Source organism: Vigna umbellata, chromosome 4 (genome assembly GCF_029865625.1).
Source record: "Vigna umbellata cultivar VRB3 chromosome 4, Vumbellata_1.0, whole genome shotgun sequence".
Classification (NCBI taxonomy): Eukaryota; Viridiplantae; Streptophyta; class Magnoliopsida; order Fabales; family Fabaceae; genus Vigna; species Vigna umbellata.
This window is the reverse complement of record NC_142168.1, coordinates 62,440,475-62,457,408: the sequence shown is the minus strand read 5'-3', so window position 1 is coordinate 62,457,408 and position 16,934 is coordinate 62,440,475. Positions and strand designations below refer to the sequence as shown.

Below are 16,934 nucleotides of genomic sequence, written 5' to 3'. Positions count from 1 at the left end.
CAGCTCTGATACCACTATTGGGTCTATCGATGAGGAGGTTCCTGTGGGTTACACAAACACCAATAACATCTGAGCCAACTATAAGGGATTGACACCACTCTTTACCCAAAACCTTAAGGCAATGAGTTAATGGGTCTTTCTTCTTTATATACTGCTCTACTTTCTCATTTCTATCCAATGTGGGACTTAGACTTACACTTGGATTCCAAACATTTTTTTAAAACGATCAAAACACCAATTTTCATTTCTCATATACATCCAAAAAGACATACATCATTTAGCTCATCGACTGAGAAACACTTAACCTCTCGGGAAATATATAGAGATAAACGAAACCAAGTATATTATAACCAAAACGAAATTAACCTATTTTTCTAAAAAGAGCCATTAAAACCCTAAAACTCTTGAGAGGCAGACCCAATTTTGCCTTCCCCCTTGCCAACCTTCTTGGGAAGAAGAGTTCGATGAATATTGGGCAACACACCTCCATTGACAATGGTGACAGACCCCAAAAGCTTACTCAGTTCCTCATCATTCCTCACCGCAAGCTGAATATGCCTAGGAACAATACGATTCTTCTTGAGAGAGGTAGACTGGAGCACCGGCACCAACAAATTGGGTGGACGCCGAGGTATAGACATCTCGTGCGTGATAGTAGAAATTGGGTGATCTGATAACGGCCTGATAGCGGGTGAAATAGAAGAATAGAATGCCCATTTAGAATTAGCTAGGATAGGCTCTAACCATGGCTCTAATACCATATTAGAAAGTGGGTTTTAAGCCTAACTCAATCCCACAAAACCGGCTTGTAAGGTGAGGTTTACACCTCACTTATATATTATAATTTGACCTTATCATTAGTCGATGTGAGACTTAAAAAAAGAAAATAATTTAAGGCAATTGAAAGAAGACCTTTTGAGAAAAAAAAATGCAACAGTATACTTCAAATATATACGAAAAGAAAAGAATGCAAAAGAGAACACAATATTTGAATAGTATATATATATATATATATAATGTGGTTTAAGCGTTTTATAGGTATTTAAATATCTCGTTTCTTTAATTATTTTTTTAAAAAAATCCATTTTTTATAATTTTTTTAAATTTCATGTTAACATATATTTTTATATTTAATTAATATATAAAAATCATCTGTGCCTATATAAAAATTGGATTCGTTTTCTTACAATTGCTTTTCTAATTTTACCCTTCAAGTAACCGTTACTTTAAATTCACATATTTACATTTCCCTTTTTATCCTTGACCGCATATAATTTTAATTATTTTACATATTAAATAATAATTTTATTATTTTATCTTTTAATAATTACTTTATAAAATTTAAAAGCTATTCAATAGTAAAACATATATGCAAATGATTTGTTCTTATTATACTTTAATAAAAATTATTTTATAATAAAAAAATAAAAGTGCATTCATGACGATTTAGTAAGTATATTTTCACTTGTTGGGAGCCATGAGATTTAGACATTCGTTCCAAATCGATAAATAAAATTTGCAAGATAATTGATATTTGCAAGTATTTATTATTTGTGGATAATATATGTTAGATATTTTATTATGGGTTAAATATGTTTTTCGTCCCTTAAGTATCACACGATTTTGGTTTTAGTCCCTACTCAAAACTTTGATGGTTTTTAGTCCTCGTAGTTTTGAAACTCTTAGTATTAGTCCTTAAAAATGGATGGCGTTAAATTTTAGTTGATGTGGCAAACGGCAAGGACAGGTTTGATGTCAGCTGTCGTGCCACGTTGATTGTTTCATTTTTTAAGTTGAACTCTACGGCGACCCAGAAGATTCCTGTTGCTGCCCCTCGCCCTCCACGCCCTCCAGCAGCACTGTCTAGTGGGTCGTTCCTGCGATGGAAGTGCGGATTGGCTGAGGCGATCCTCCGCCAATTTGAGTCGGGTTTCTTCTCCGATCACTGCTTTCGCCATTGCTGATTATTCAATTGTTACTGTCACTAACAAGTCCAATACTTCATAAATCTGAAACACGTGACTCACCAGTTTTATGCTTCAAATTCCGGTCACTTCAATCCTTGAACCCTAACTGGGTTGCCTTGTTTATGCAGGTTCAGACAATGTTTTCCCCTTTTGGTAAACCCTCCAATCAATTTCTGACGTCATCTATTTAACATCTCCAGATTTTAAGAACCACTGTACATTACGATAAATACAATTTTTAATATAAAAATTATATTTTTAAATTGGTGCTGTGAATTGTTGGATGGGTTTCTTCTCTGGAGCGCGATTTAGGGTTGTTGTATTAGTTCTGTCACGGTTGGAGGCGGCTTGCGTTGGTGGCGGCGGCTTGCGCGAGAACGAAGTTGAAAGGGAAGGTCGCGGTAGTGGAGGAGAGGAGTAGAAGAGGGTGGTGAATGGAGGACACTTTCAATCTCAGAAACGTGGCAGAGAGTGAAGAGCGCAGCTGGACATCGTCGTTTGCCACATCTACTAAAACTTAACGCCGTCCATTTTTAAGGACTAATACTAATAGTTTCAAAACTACGAGGACTAAAAACCATCAAAGTTTCGAGTAGGGACTAAAACCAAAATTGTGTGATACTTAAGGGACAAAAAACATATTTAACCCTTTTATTATTTGTGCATAAATAAATTAGATTGAGTATTATATTATATTTACGGATATTTATTACTTATAAAAAAATTAAAATTAAAATTTAATTTATATTATATTATATATATTTTTATTTTATTATCGAAAATTTACAAAATATAATAATCTATATTTACAAGTATCTACTAATTTTAAAATGCTCATGAATATTTTTAAACGGATATTTAGTAAGTAATGAAACAAGTAATAAGTAGATATTTTTGTTGCAAGGTAGTTAATAGATAGATAATATTTATGTTCGACCTAACTCGTTGTCATCTTCAACTGAGACTGTAATACACAGTCTATATCTGTACATGTTTAGATTAGTGTGCTTCTAAAATGTTGTATTAAGATCGATATATCAAATGAAATTATGTAACTTAACAAAAAAAATAATAATATTTTTGTAACATTGTTATTTATGTTATAAAAGTACCTTTTTAAAATTAATTTCAAATATATTTATTAACCATAATTTTTAAATTTATAAATTAGAGTATTTTTGAAATAATAATATTTAATGAATTATGGTGAAATTTATTATTTATATTTAATTTTATCAAACATTTTATTTTTCTACTTGTATTTGTAAAGGGAGGAAGTAATACATTTTGTTTTAGTAGGGATTTTGTGGGACCAGTGTCTTATGTATCCTCTTTGCTTTCGAACGCTGAGTACCTGCAAAAGGAACTCTGACGCTTAAGTTAGAAGCGATTTTGGGAATTGTGTATCACAATTGTATGTTTAAATTTTGATCGAAATTTTGATCGAACGTAAGTAGAGTGTATTGGAGTGTGAGTCGAACGTATCTGTTGTTGGCACTGACCTTGTATTTATAAGTCATCTCATGCATCATAAACTGACACAAGACCAATAAAATATAAACAGACTTACCTTAAAATTCGGTTGGTTGTTCATAAACCTTCTATCAATATTTTTAATTAGATCTTCAATCAGATATCTTTGATTATTTTATCATTTGTTGGACATTTGGCCCAATAATAAAGTGCTGGCCCAATTGTGGCCAACATTAATAGAATCGTTTGCCCTGATTGATCATAGTGGTGACCGAACGGTATTGAGTGGATGACCGTTCAGTCTCTAATAGATTTCAAGGTTAAAATTTGAAAAACATGAGTATTTACATAGTTCATTCTTATTAGTTTTTTTTAATAAAACCCGTTTTTTATGAATATTTTTTAAAATTCAAGTTAACATCAATTTTTTATTTAATTATATACGTAAAATTATAATAATAGAGAAGATATAATAACACATGAATGTTCATTAAAATAAATAAAAATCAAATGTAATAGGTTATTATTAGAAACATGAAAATTAAGTGCTTTACTTTGTCTTTGTTAACTGATTTATGTTTAAATGATTTGTAATTATTATTTAAAAAGGAAAAATAAAATGTTTAGAATAGTATCCGGGCTAGATGTTGGTGGTAATAGAAGGAATAAGAGTCACGTTGATATTCATTTGACACCTTTAACAAGATAAGTTGATATTCCTTTGACACATAAGATGGATTTAAAAGAATAATTTTTTAATTTTTCGAAAAAGAAAAAAAGAAAAGATAGTATGGAATCAATGTAAAAAAGTTACGTTTCTGAAATATTATTTATTTATAATAAAAGAGTGTATTTTATTTGACATGGATCAGAATTTTGATTGGAGTTGTAGCGTTAATGCAACTGAAGATTTATTTTAATATTTATTTGTTAGCAGTTATGAGTAATAAAAGATTGACAATAAATGGTCTCATAATTACCTATTTCAAATATTTTTGACAGCAATGCAAAAAAACAAAGGATAATAAATATTTAAGGACAATAACATCTGCATGAACGAAAATTGCAGTATAAAGCGGTGATCTGAAGAACGGAGTAGACACTCACTGTCAACCCGTTGTGAATTGTGGAACTTTTCACGACATTCTGAACCGAAAAAACTGAAAAGAACGGTGTATTCAAAACGCCAAGCTGACGAAGCGAAAGCGAGAAGCGGAAACACCAAATATGGGTGTTGATTACTACGACATCCTTCAGGTCGATAGGGATGCTAAGGAAGAGGACCTGAGGAAAGCGTACAAGAGACTCGCCATGAAATGGCACCCCGACAAAAATCTCACGAAGAAGGAAGAGTCTGAAGCAATGTTTAAACAAGTATCTGAAGCGTATGAGGTTAGTTTCTCTTCAAGGTTGTCACAAAGATTCAATCTTTGAATGGTGGGTTTCGTTTAAACAAATTAAAGATTTCCCATTTTTATTTAACTTACGTTGTTTTCTCATGGAAGGTTTTAAGTGATCCCCAGAAAAGGGCACGTTTTGATAATACTCTAAAACCTCGGGTGGAACCTGCTGCTGATGCTGGTGCATCTGGTGATGGTGGACCCACCCGATACCAGAACCCGCTCCCCAAAGCACCTCCAGTGGAGCGCAAGTTGCCTTGTACTCTGGAGGAATTGTATAAGGGAACCACCAAGGAGGTGAAAATAAGTCGAATAACCATAGATCCCTCAGGGTAAGTAGTTTGTCTTTTTGTTTCAACTTCCTGAATTCCCGTTTGTTTCTAATGCCAATGTGCAGTACTCAGTGCTGGTGTTATGAAAATGGTTTTGATTTTGGTTTGGTACAAGTTCAGTTCTCTGAAGGTAAATTTTAGTTTCATTGAGATCCTTAATTTGATGGAAATCGTAGACAAATGAAACTGGATTGTGGATCTGGCGAATCCAAAACCCTTGATCTTGTTGCTGAAATTGCAGTTATGAACAGGTTTCTAAATCCTGGGTAATAATTCTTGGATTTTGAACAGGAGTAAGGATTCAAAGGGTATGGTTATGTAAAGAAGAAACTAGCTTGGCTTGTAACCGTTTAATAGTTTTTGCTCAATGTATCACCAAAGAGTGTTGTGCTGATTTTTGTCAGTGTTTCATTTTGTGGTGAGTGCTATGCATGAAAAATCACACTCGAGAACTTGCTTGCTTGAATCTATTGTGTGGACACTTTTTTCAGTTGTGTATTTTTACTGATGTATGTAGCTTGCATAGAATATGCTGCAAAAGTTTTTGTGTTCTGGTTGATGTAGCAAATGGTAATTGTTTGTCTTACTGAGAAGCATTTGCTTCTTAACTTTTGAAATGAGAAAGAAAAAGACCAGAAGCTTCTGGTAATTGTTTGATTCATTTCCTTGTGGATGCAGACAACGTAAGCTGGTGGAAGAGGTATTCATAGTGGAAGTGCAGCGTGGTTGGAAGAAGGACACCAAGCTCACGTATTTGGAGAAGGGAGGTGAAGTGGAACATCACAGACCAGCTGATCTTATTTTGTTTATATATGAAAAACTCCACAGGGTTTATACCAGAGATGGAAACGACCTTGTGGTGACCCAGAAGATATCTCTTGTGGAAGCCTTGACAGGGTGCACTGTTAACCTGGTCACCCTTGATGGAAGAAACTTAACTGTGCCTATCGACCAAATTATTCATCCTGAATATGAGAAGGTTGTTGAAAGAGAAGGAATGCCTCTCCGAAGGGATCCAACAAAGTTCGGAAACTTGAGGATAAAGTTCAAAATCACATTCCCAGACGACCTCACTCCTGACCAGAAGCTCGAAATGCAGAAGCTTTTGAGTGATTGAAACGTTCATTTTGATTCACAGAGCAACTCTTGCGGCTCCTTTACATGAAAATGCATGTTGGATTAGAATAATCTTGATAGGGTCAAGTCATGAATTTGGCTTTTACTTCAAATTTGAGATTTTTTTAGGGATTACAACTTTGTTTCTGTATTGCGGGTGTGTCTGGTTCTTAGTCTGAGGTTGAGTCCTTGTCATTCCAGAGAGTTTTGAGCATAGAAAATTTTTGAGAAATAAAACTTTTCTTTCTTTGTTAAAGATGAGGCTGTTGACGAAGAAGTTATTATCCTCGTGATTGTGCAGTAAATGCGTAGACATATTCTTAGCTTAGCAGCCTTTTAATGTCTGGAATGTCAGGTAGTTTATATGATCAAGGTAAAAAGCTTTTCTAATTTCTTGAAAAAAGTAACAAGCTTTTCGCTTCCCTTTTTCCGAGACACGACTTCAATGACTTAGAACATGTTTATGCTGCTATTTTAGACAAATAGCTTTCTAATAAATGTAGAGACTTTTCAAAAAAGAAGGTGAGGATACAACATTAAACACTTGATGTTTTCGAAAAGCATTTGTTCGTTTCCAACACTCTAGAGATTATTGTTCTATTAATTTGTTCTCATATTTTCTTATCGCACTATTAAAATCAACTAAGGATCAATATCCGCATACCCTAATTTTGAAAACAATAGACAATTTAAATAGATAGAGAACTCGCACAAAAAATATGGAAATAACAATTTGATGACTAAAAGCATCATTTAACTTCGTTACTACTTCATTTATCACTATATAAATATAGGTAAAGCCTAGGTAAAGCCTCAATGAATATTCATGTTGAGGCATCTTAATTTAGGATGACATAAATATATGCTCAACTTGATAAAAAATTTAAGTTTTACGGATTAGGTACTCTACTTATGTGCTATCTAAGGATATATATATATATATATATATATATAGAGAGAGAAATATCCATACATTAGTGGAAAAACAGGGTATAACGTAAGTCTAACCAATACATAACAAACGTTAAAAATGACGGGTGGCAATTTTGTAAATAAATGCAATTATTAAACGTAGTTTAGAATTATAATTTGACATAAGACGATATAAAACGTCGAATGCCAAACGTTAGACGCCAAAAGGCCAATGAATTCAATAAAAGTTTGAGCGGAAGATTGAAAATTCATTCACTTTATCTTAGCGCGCGAGACCCTCTTCTCTGCTCAAACTTTTCTCGAACGAAGTTTGACGACCATGACATGTAATCTTTCTTTCATTTGATACAAATGCATGTTAATTAACTAATTTAGGTATGATTTTAGTTTGTTTTCACCGATTATTTTCGTGTTCTTGTGCATTTTGCTTTCTCTCTCACTGGTGGCAACACTTTGTTCCGATGAACCCACCTTTTAAAAGTTAGTTTTCATTTTCGTTTTGAAGAACTTATTTGTTAAACTTGTCTGTTGTTTTTTTTGTTGAATTTGTTTGTTGTTGTTTGGTTGAACTTGTTTGTTGTTGTTGTTTGATTGAACTTGTTTTTTGTTTGATTGAACTTGTTTGTTGTTTGTTGTTTGTTATTGTTATTTGTTGTTGATCCTATATTACCGTTCATAGTTCTGCTTTTCATAGAGTTGTTAAAAAGGATTACAATTAATTAAAAAAAATTGATTAACGTCGTATATGTTCAAAATTCGACGTTAAATTAAAGTCGTATATTGACAAAATTCGACGTCAATTTAACGTCTCCGATATGACGTCGTTCTCGAATTCGACGTGAAAGGCCAAAAATATTCGACGTTGTACGTTGTTTTTGTAGTAGTGATATATACTTAGTACAATAAAAGTTCTTTTTCTTAACTACTTTACCAATTTTGATCAAAAATATTTTAAGCAACCTCAATTATATACGTATGTTATGAATAAAAGTGAGTTATAATTTGGTTGATATTGAAAACATAAGGAAATGTGTTTATATAAGTAAAATTTACCATTTCATATGGTTTTTTTCTTTCATAAACTTAGTTCGTAAAATTTTGTTGGCTACATAAATTTTTGGGTTGTTTTAAGTACAAGTGCTTTTTTAGAGAGTTAGTACTAAACGAATAAGTAAGAGTTAAAAGTGAAAAAATAATATAAAAGTTAGAATTTGTATTCTTTAAATTACTTTCTCACATAATCAAGATTTTAAAAATTCACATTAACAAATATTTTTAAATAATGGGTTAAAATTTATTAAAGACATGGGCTCAGTTGGTGAACTTAATCAATAAGATAGACAATTGATAAGCTAGTTTGACATAAAATGATATAACTTTGCAATATGATTTGAGTAAGATTTAGGTAAATTCATTATTCAATCCACTAAGAAAACTAAGAAAATATTGTGTTGGAATGGTTATACGTCTTATATTCTTTTTATATTAAATACAATTCAATCTATTTTCAAGTGGTTTGAATTGGATTGAGTTTAATTGTATCAAAACTTTAAAGGATTTTATAAATTTTTAGGTATTAAACTAATTAAAAATAAAACAATGTTTATAAGAATTAATTAAAGAGTTTAAGTAAATTAATTAACAATTTGTAATTAATTTAAGGATAAACAATGTTTATAACAAGTTTATCCTAACTAATTTTAAGACATGAAAATATAATTATTCCACAATTTGTCTAGGATAATTTGGGTTGGATATCAAGTCACTCTTACTAAATCCATTATGTGTATAAAAGTAAGTTAATAAGGTAATTTGGATTGAGTCAAGTTTGACTTATAAATCAAACCTAACTCAATCTAAATGGGCTCGATTGGATGAAGTTATTTAGATCATTAGGTAACTCAATCCAATATAAAAGTATGTGAATAAGAAAATTTGGGTTGAGTCAGGTTTGACTTAATTATAAATTAAACCCAACTCAAGTTTGTTGGATCAATCTAGAGATCACTAGGTAACTCAACCCAATATAAAAAGTATGTTAATGAGGAAATTTGGGTTGAGTCAGATTTGACTCAATTGTAAATGAAACCCAACCCAATCTAAATGGGTTCGATTGGATCAAGTTAAATCATTAGATAACTCAACCCAATATAAAAGTATGTTAATAAGAAAATTTGTATTAAATGAAGCTTGACTCAATTATAAATGAAACTCAACTAAATCTAAATAGGTTCGATTGGATTAAGTTAGATCTTAGATAACTTAACCCAACATAAAAATATGTTAGTAAAAAAGTTTGGGTTGTGTCAGGTTTGACTCAATTGTAAATGAAACCGAACCCAATCTAAATGGATTTGATTGGATCAAGTTAAATCATTAGGTAACTCAGCCCAATATAAAAGTATGTTAATAAAAAAATTTGTATTAAATCAAGTTTGACTTAATTATAAATGAAACTCAGCTAAATCTAAATAGGTTCCATTAGATTAAGTTAGATCTTAGATAACTTAACCCAACATAAAAATATGTTAGTAAAAAAGTTTGGATTGAGTCAGATTTGACTCAATTATAGATGAAATCTAATTCAATCTAAATAGGTTTGATTGGATCAAGTTAGATCATCAGGTAACTCAACCTAATGAACATCTCTAAGCATACCTACATATACTTTATTAGTTAAAAGAAATATCTGATTTTAGTAAAAATCTATTATTATGTAAGTGTAATTTTAAATTTTAAATTAATTTATTTAAATAAATTGATGTAATGCAATATTGAATTTTCTTTTTTGTGTACATAACATGTAATGAATAGTAATTATTTCAATTTATAAAATTATTTTTTTTATTTGAACTACACAAAAATTAAATCAAACATAAAAGATATTAAAATAAAAATAATAATAAAAGAATAAAATAAATTATAAATAACTTGTATTCACAATATACTTAACGTCCAAAATATGGTGTTATAAAGCATTTATTTTTTGTTTTGCTTTTTTTCACTCTAAGTAATTTTGTTTTGCTCCTGAAAACAGAAAGAGTGCACTGCATGCATTCTCTGGAAAACGACAAAATAAGAAACCAGGCCGAGGTGTGGATTATTACAAGATCCTGCAGGTCGAGACCAATGCAGACTGAGAACCTAGAATTCGGAATGTGCTGCAAGAGTTGTTGTAGTTCTGATTATGAGGTGATTGATCGTGTTTTGTTGCGCTGACATTTCCTTTTTGTTTTCAAAAAAACAGTCTAGGTGTTTGTAGTCATCATTTAAATAATTTATGACATGATGCTATGGTAGTCTGTGATAACCTATAATTTGATTTTTAAGAATTACTAAAATCTATGCAACATGTCTAATTATGGAATAACATCGGTAGAATAGAATGACGCATTATATTGGAGATTGTCGGCTTAACCCTAGTTGAATGTTCCCACGAACAATCCATTGAATGCGCATCAGGACAAAACGGTGCATCTATGTCAGAGCAGAAATTATATGATCCCCTTATTTATTTGTCTATGTCTAGTTTATGGTGTCTGAATATTTCTGACATTTGTTACTAAATATTTAGATGATTAAATGTAGTATTTTTATTAATTTTATCCTCTTTCTTTATACTCTTTTATTATATTAAATCTCTTAATATATATATATATATATATATATATATATAATATTCACATAAAGTTAGTACAATTATGTTCAAAGATGAACAAATTAAAAATAAAAGTAAGTCTTAACAAAAGATATTTCTCTCTTAATTTCCTCAACATATGAAATATATTTTATAAATTTACTGTGTATACACAAAACTAGTCTAATAATAGCCTATAAATCTTGTATCTATTATTACATTTAATCTAATATCCCTTGCCGGAATGGTTAATGTTTTTATTTTAATACTGTGATTGCTGTTATAAATGAATACAAGCTATTGGAAAGGTATTACAGCTTGCATACTTTATTCATATATTTGCATACCATAATAAACTTTGAAATAGTCTAAGAATAAATTTTAAAAAAGCTAGATAAGGGGATGAGACTATATAAAAAGAGCATAACTAAACATGCTACAATATAATAATAGAGGAATTTAAGAGAAATTCTTATTAGAGATAAGTTGTGTGTTATGTGTGACCAATAATCACTTCTTTTTTACATGCAACAATCTCACATAAATTAAACTTATGTGAGAAATGGATAGGAGTAAGTTCTGTATCGCATAATCAAGCTATCTATACTTACATCTCACAACAAGACTTGGTTTAAAAGAATTTATAGATCGAATGTGGAAAGTCAGGAGGATAGTCATGGTGAAAGATATATGGCAACAAAGAAATAATATTATTTTTAGGAAAAATAAGATAAACGTATTAAAACATATTGGACTGCATAAATTAAGACATGAAGTTGACATACAAGTAAAATTCAATAGCTAACTTCTCTGTTCTAAATCCTCAGTATTATCTTCCCATAATTAGTGCACTTCTGAGAGGTATGGGATGAATACATGTATAAAAGTGGAATACAAAAATATAAAAAAACTTGTTATATATGAGCTACCAAGAGGTTTTATATTTGATCCAAATTCAACCTTTGCATTTTGTGTTTGTCAGGACATACTAAACATCTTATCAGTATTAATATTAGACTATTATATCCTTGTTTCCATATTGGTTCAAAAACAAGTATAAAAAACTTTTTTTAACCAATGTAAAAAAAAATTTATGCATTAGTAACAGTAATAGGAGAAGATTCACTATTTTCAATTTTTATATAGTCTAGAAAGCTTAGCTTGCTAATACTTTTTATAATCTTTTCTTACATATCGATTTCAAACTAGTATAAAAGGCTTTTTTAAATTGATATAAATTTTTTTATGCATTAGTAAAAGGAGGACATTCATCATTTTCAATTTTTATATAGTATAGAAAGATTAACATGTTAGTACATAACAAACCCTTCATGAGATTTTATAGGTCAACATTAATAGTAGAAATATATCTAAAAGGATTTAAACATTAAGCCTAATGCTATGTTTGGGGAGATAAGATTGTTTAGAGGAATTAGAAAAAACGGATTTGCGAAATAAAGTGTGTTCGCATAAGCGGATTTGGAAAGAACAATAAAGACTTATTTTGGTGAAAAATCATTTCTACTCCCAATAAAAAAAGTGATAAAATAAGTGTTATGCAAAGCTGCTGGAATCTATTACAACTACCCGAATTCGATTCCAATTTATGATTATGTTAATAAGAATGAATAAAACAAGTAAATAACATAGAATGAAAAGTTTGGTGCAAAAAGTGTTGTGTTGAAAGTTATTTCTCTTTTGGAGAAAGGGTTGCAGGAGAAATAAAAGCTAAGGACACAACCTGCCTGTAGTGTATAGAGTCTTCGACTTGTTTCCGATCAGTATGGTGAACAACCCTTCATGATTGACAGTTTCGTGCAGGTTGCAGGGACCCTCACACTGTTCATGATGGTTGAATCAATTGATAATATATTGGGCCTACACTTTGCAGCCCAACCCATTTTTTCATTCTCCTTTTTCTTGATTGTATCATAACTCTATTCACTAACTTTTCAATACACTTTACTCTTTTCTGGATTCTTCCTCTCTAGACGCACCTCTCTTCTCTCTATCTTTTTCTTTGTTATCTCTGTCACTGTGTTGTGCTTTTCTCTCGCTGCGTCTTCCCTTCAAAGGTTCTTTGGTTGCTTCATCTCTTCAAGAGTGGCGCGCTTTACTACTACTTCTCTACAAGGTACGATCTTCACCCTTCTCCTCATGGTTTGTATCATCAATCTATTGAATGTTCTCTGCACCATTGATTATGTTCATTATCTTGATATGACATCAGAGCTCTTCTTTTGAAGAGCTCTACTGCGTAACTCTGCTTCTTTTCTCCCTTCTTGTTTTTCCCCTCTTTTCTTGTTCTTTCCTCAGTCATGGCCGAAGACAGCTTCGCACATAGTTATCTGTACCTTCATCCCGGCGAGAATCCAGCCGCTACCCTTGTTTCACCGGTTCTCGACGATACCAATTATCACTCTTGGAGCCGCTCCATGTTAATTGCACTCAGTGCCAAAAACAAGATCGAATTCGTTCTTGGCAACGTTCGTCCACCTGAAAAGGACAAGCCAGAGCATGCCGCCTGGACTCGTGGAAACAACATGGTTCTCTCATGGATCGTTCATTCTGTTTCCATCTCCATCAGACAAAGCATCATATAGATGAATAAAGCCTCAGAGAATTGGAATGACCTAAAGAACCGATTTTCTCAAGGAAGTCTCTCTCGTATTTCTAGCCGTCAACTTGAAATTGCTACTCTTCATCAAGGCGACCTTACCATTTCCGAGTATTTCACCAAACTGCATATTCTTTGGGATGAGATAGAAAATTTCCTCCCAGAACCTCTTTGCACCTGTAAACCCGATTGTGACTGTGAAGTGCTGACTGTCGTCAAACAAAGAAGGCAAGAAGAACAAGTCATGCAATTTTTACGGGGATTAAACGATCAATTTACTAATGTTACTTCGCATGTGCTTCTACTGGACCCTATTCCGGACATCACCAAAGTTTTTCACTGGTGGCACAACAAGAAAGACAACTGTCTAGTGGAAATTTAATTGCTACAACTAAGACTTAGGATATTGGAACTGCCGCCGCCTACACCGCTTCCACCTCCTCCACTGTTATTGTGGCAAGAACGGGCACAGTGAAGCAGTTAGCTACCGCAAGAATGGTTTCTCCAATCAAGACAAAGGTTTCAAAAATGCACCGAATGCCAGCAAGCACTGCAGTCATTACAACAAAAGTGGTCATACAGTGGATGCTTGCTATAAAAAGCATGGTTATCCTCCCGGACATAAGTTCTTTAATAAGCATACCCAGATTCATCATACCTCTATCCAAGAAGACAATGGGAACATCAAAGATAACAATTCCCACGACAATGATCACGTCTGCCTCACACCACAAGAATTTCAAATTCTTGCAGAGCTCTTCAAAGATCACAATATGAATGATGCTTCCGCCTCTGCTCAAATTCACCATATTGGATCTACTTCGGCATACCAACATCCTTCAAGTAATATCTGCCCTACCCTTACTTCCAATTACCCTAAGACTGATTGGATTCTTGATTCTGGAGCCACTGACCATATCAGTATTTCTCTATGAAACTTTTCATCATATAAAAGAATCAAGCCTATTTAAATTGCCTTACCTAACGGTAGTATTGTTTACTCTGAGTATTCTGGCACTATTATTCTTAACAGCAAGATCAATCTTTTAAATGTCCTTTATGTTCCGCAATTCTCTTTTAACCTTCTCTCTATTTCTAAGTTGATTTCTTTCAATAAATATGAACTAATTTTTTCTTTCATGACTGCATTATACAGGACATTCAAACCAAAGAGAAAATTTCTATAGATAAACTCACTGGTGGCCTGTACATCTTAAATTCATCCTTGCTTACTTCTCTTGAAAATGTTGCCAACAATGTTGTACATAATACTAGCCTATGACATCTTAGATTAGGACATCCTTCTGATATTAGATTGAACAGTTTGAAACTCAAATACTCATTTATTGCGCGTAATCCCACATACATATGTGATGCTTGCCATCGTGCTAAACAAAGAAAGCTGTCATTTTCTAATAGTAATTCTAAATCCATGAAATTTTTTGATCTTATTCACATTGATATATGGGGTTCTTGTAGTATTCTTTCCATGCGTGGTTTTAAATATTTTCTCACCATTGTAGATGATTTTTCTCGTTATACTTGGCTTATACCTATGCCTAACAAATCTGCTGTTAGAAAAATTATTAATGATTTCATAACAAACATAGAAAACCAATTTTCTACCACTATCAAAACCATTCGCACTGACAATAACATGGAATTTGCTATGCATACTTTTTTCTCTATTAAAAGAATTAATCATCAAACCACCGCTTTTTAGGACTTGCATGAACCTATATGTTAACATTTGATCTATTATTCTTTATCTTAGTATGTATGATTAAATAACTCTAACATGATAAGTTTTTCAGTCAACTTTGTCTAAAATAAGAATAAATACATATAAACTTAGAAATCAAACCCAAAAGCCACTAATTATATTTGTTTTATTAGCACAATAAAAAAAAACATGGTAAGCTAAAGTGACATGAGATACAATACTTTTGGCTCATACAATAAAACGACACAATTTATCCTGGATTGCATACAACAAACTTGAATTATATAAAATCCAGGTTACTTTAATTTAGTTTAAACGTTTCCAATTTAATAACACTTATTATCAATAAAGCTAAAGAGGATGAAGTGGAGTTCCAATTTAAGAAAACCAGAATCCACTTTATTGCATGGATTGTTTAACCAATAATTAAAAAGAAATAACACAATTGATTTGTAACACTAATTAGCATATATATATTAGGAAAACATTTACTACATTAAATCTATAGTAGCACTATGAAACATTTACCGATGACAAGCACGTCAACAATTGTATTAAACTATATCATTAATATCTGACCTACAATTGTTGAATTGAGTTTGATATATCAAAATAACTTCTCTAATTACCCTGTTTTACTATATCATTAATATCTGAATGATCAAAAGTTGAGTTGATTTTGACATTGAAGTTCTTTATCTTAATACCTTTCAAACAATTATCAACAAAAGGTTAAAAAAAGTGGAATAAAAGATAACTTTAACCATTAAAATATTTTCTGAAAGTTGAAACGTTAAACTCGATCCCACGTCTTAAAAAAAATCAACACAAAATGAAAAATCATTACAAAATAAAGTGAATAAAATATCTTGGTTAATACGTGTGATAACATTGGCCAAAAGAATTTCCAAAATAGACTTTTTGAATTAACAAAACATATATGCAAACAATAAGCCTTGATGTTAACTCCACATGTGTTGTTTAGAGAGAAGAAAATTCTTCTCTTTTAGTCAATGAAACAAATGCTGAAAAGGTCATTGCAATAAAGAGCATTGACAATTGCTATAAGACATTTATTGGCCTTATTTCTCTTATCTCAAAAGATTGCAGAGCAAAGAGAAGAAAAAGAAGACTTATGAGGAACTAAACTTCATGTGTAAAAGTAAAAGTTAAAATATTCGCACTTAAGTATAGAAACTATATCTTTTAGATTAGAGAAGGTGAAAGATGCTCAATACTAATGGCGAGTTTTGGAAGGTTTGAAGGATATATTTCCTTATCATATTATTCTTATCTAAGGACAAAATTCGTCAACTATTAATTATTTCTACTTGTTTAGAAGATAAATATTGAGACTTTATTAAAGAAGCAGTTGAATATGTATTGTTGAAAAGTCTATTGTTAATTCTTTGGTGACAAATGAATAACTAAAAGATGATGAAACATTTTAAGTTAAATAATCGCCATTACCTACCCAATATGAGTTGAAATAACTTCAAATCCAAAATTCCCGTATAAGAGCTAGATTGGATTTTACCCACAATAACATTAAAAAACTATTTCGGTAAAAATAAATTAAGAAATAATTAATTAATGTAAGTCAAAATTTTCAACATAGAAAAGTTTGATGAAACCTTAAATAATGTAAGTCAAAATAATTATTCAAAATAACCTCATGGGTGTTAATAAAAAAACTCTGTTAATTTGAATTGAAAATATTTTTATTAACTTTGATT

General features: G+C 31.4%; 2 protein-coding genes across 2 annotated transcripts; both read left to right on the top strand.

Moving 5' to 3' along the window:
* Positions 1-4,533: 4,533 nt before the first annotated feature.
* Positions 4,534-6,442, top strand: LOC124821925 (uncharacterized). Its single transcript, XM_088113739.1, has 3 exons — positions 4,534-4,832; positions 4,946-5,172; positions 5,851-6,442. The coding sequence occupies exons 1-3, from the start codon at positions 4,668-4,670 to the stop codon at positions 6,287-6,289; spliced, it is 831 nt and encodes a 276-aa protein (XP_087969865.1). The 5' UTR covers positions 4,534-4,667; the 3' UTR covers positions 6,290-6,442.
* A 7,019-nt stretch (positions 6,443-13,461) lies between these two features.
* LOC148200839 (uncharacterized) lies at positions 13,462-13,857 on the top strand. Its single transcript, XM_088113061.1, has one exon. The coding sequence runs from the start codon at positions 13,462-13,464 to the stop codon at positions 13,855-13,857; it is 396 nt and encodes a 131-aa protein (XP_087969187.1).
* Positions 13,858-16,934: the final 3,077 nt, after the last annotated feature.

Excerpts from the sequence above, each read along its gene's own strand:
- LOC124821925 (XM_088113739.1), top strand. The coding sequence starts at position 4,668 with ATGGGTGTTGATTACTACGACATCCTTCAGGTCGATAGGGATGCTAAG. Across the intron at positions 4,833-4,945 it reads AAGTATCTGAAGCGTATGAG|GTTTTAAGTGATCCCCAGAA; the intron begins GTTAGTTTCTCT and ends TTCTCATGGAAG. Across the intron at positions 5,173-5,850 it reads ATAACCATAGATCCCTCAGG|ACAACGTAAGCTGGTGGAAG; the intron begins GTAAGTAGTTTG and ends TTGTGGATGCAG.
- LOC148200839 (XM_088113061.1), top strand. The coding sequence starts at position 13,462 with ATGAATAAAGCCTCAGAGAATTGGAATGACCTAAAGAACCGATTTTCT.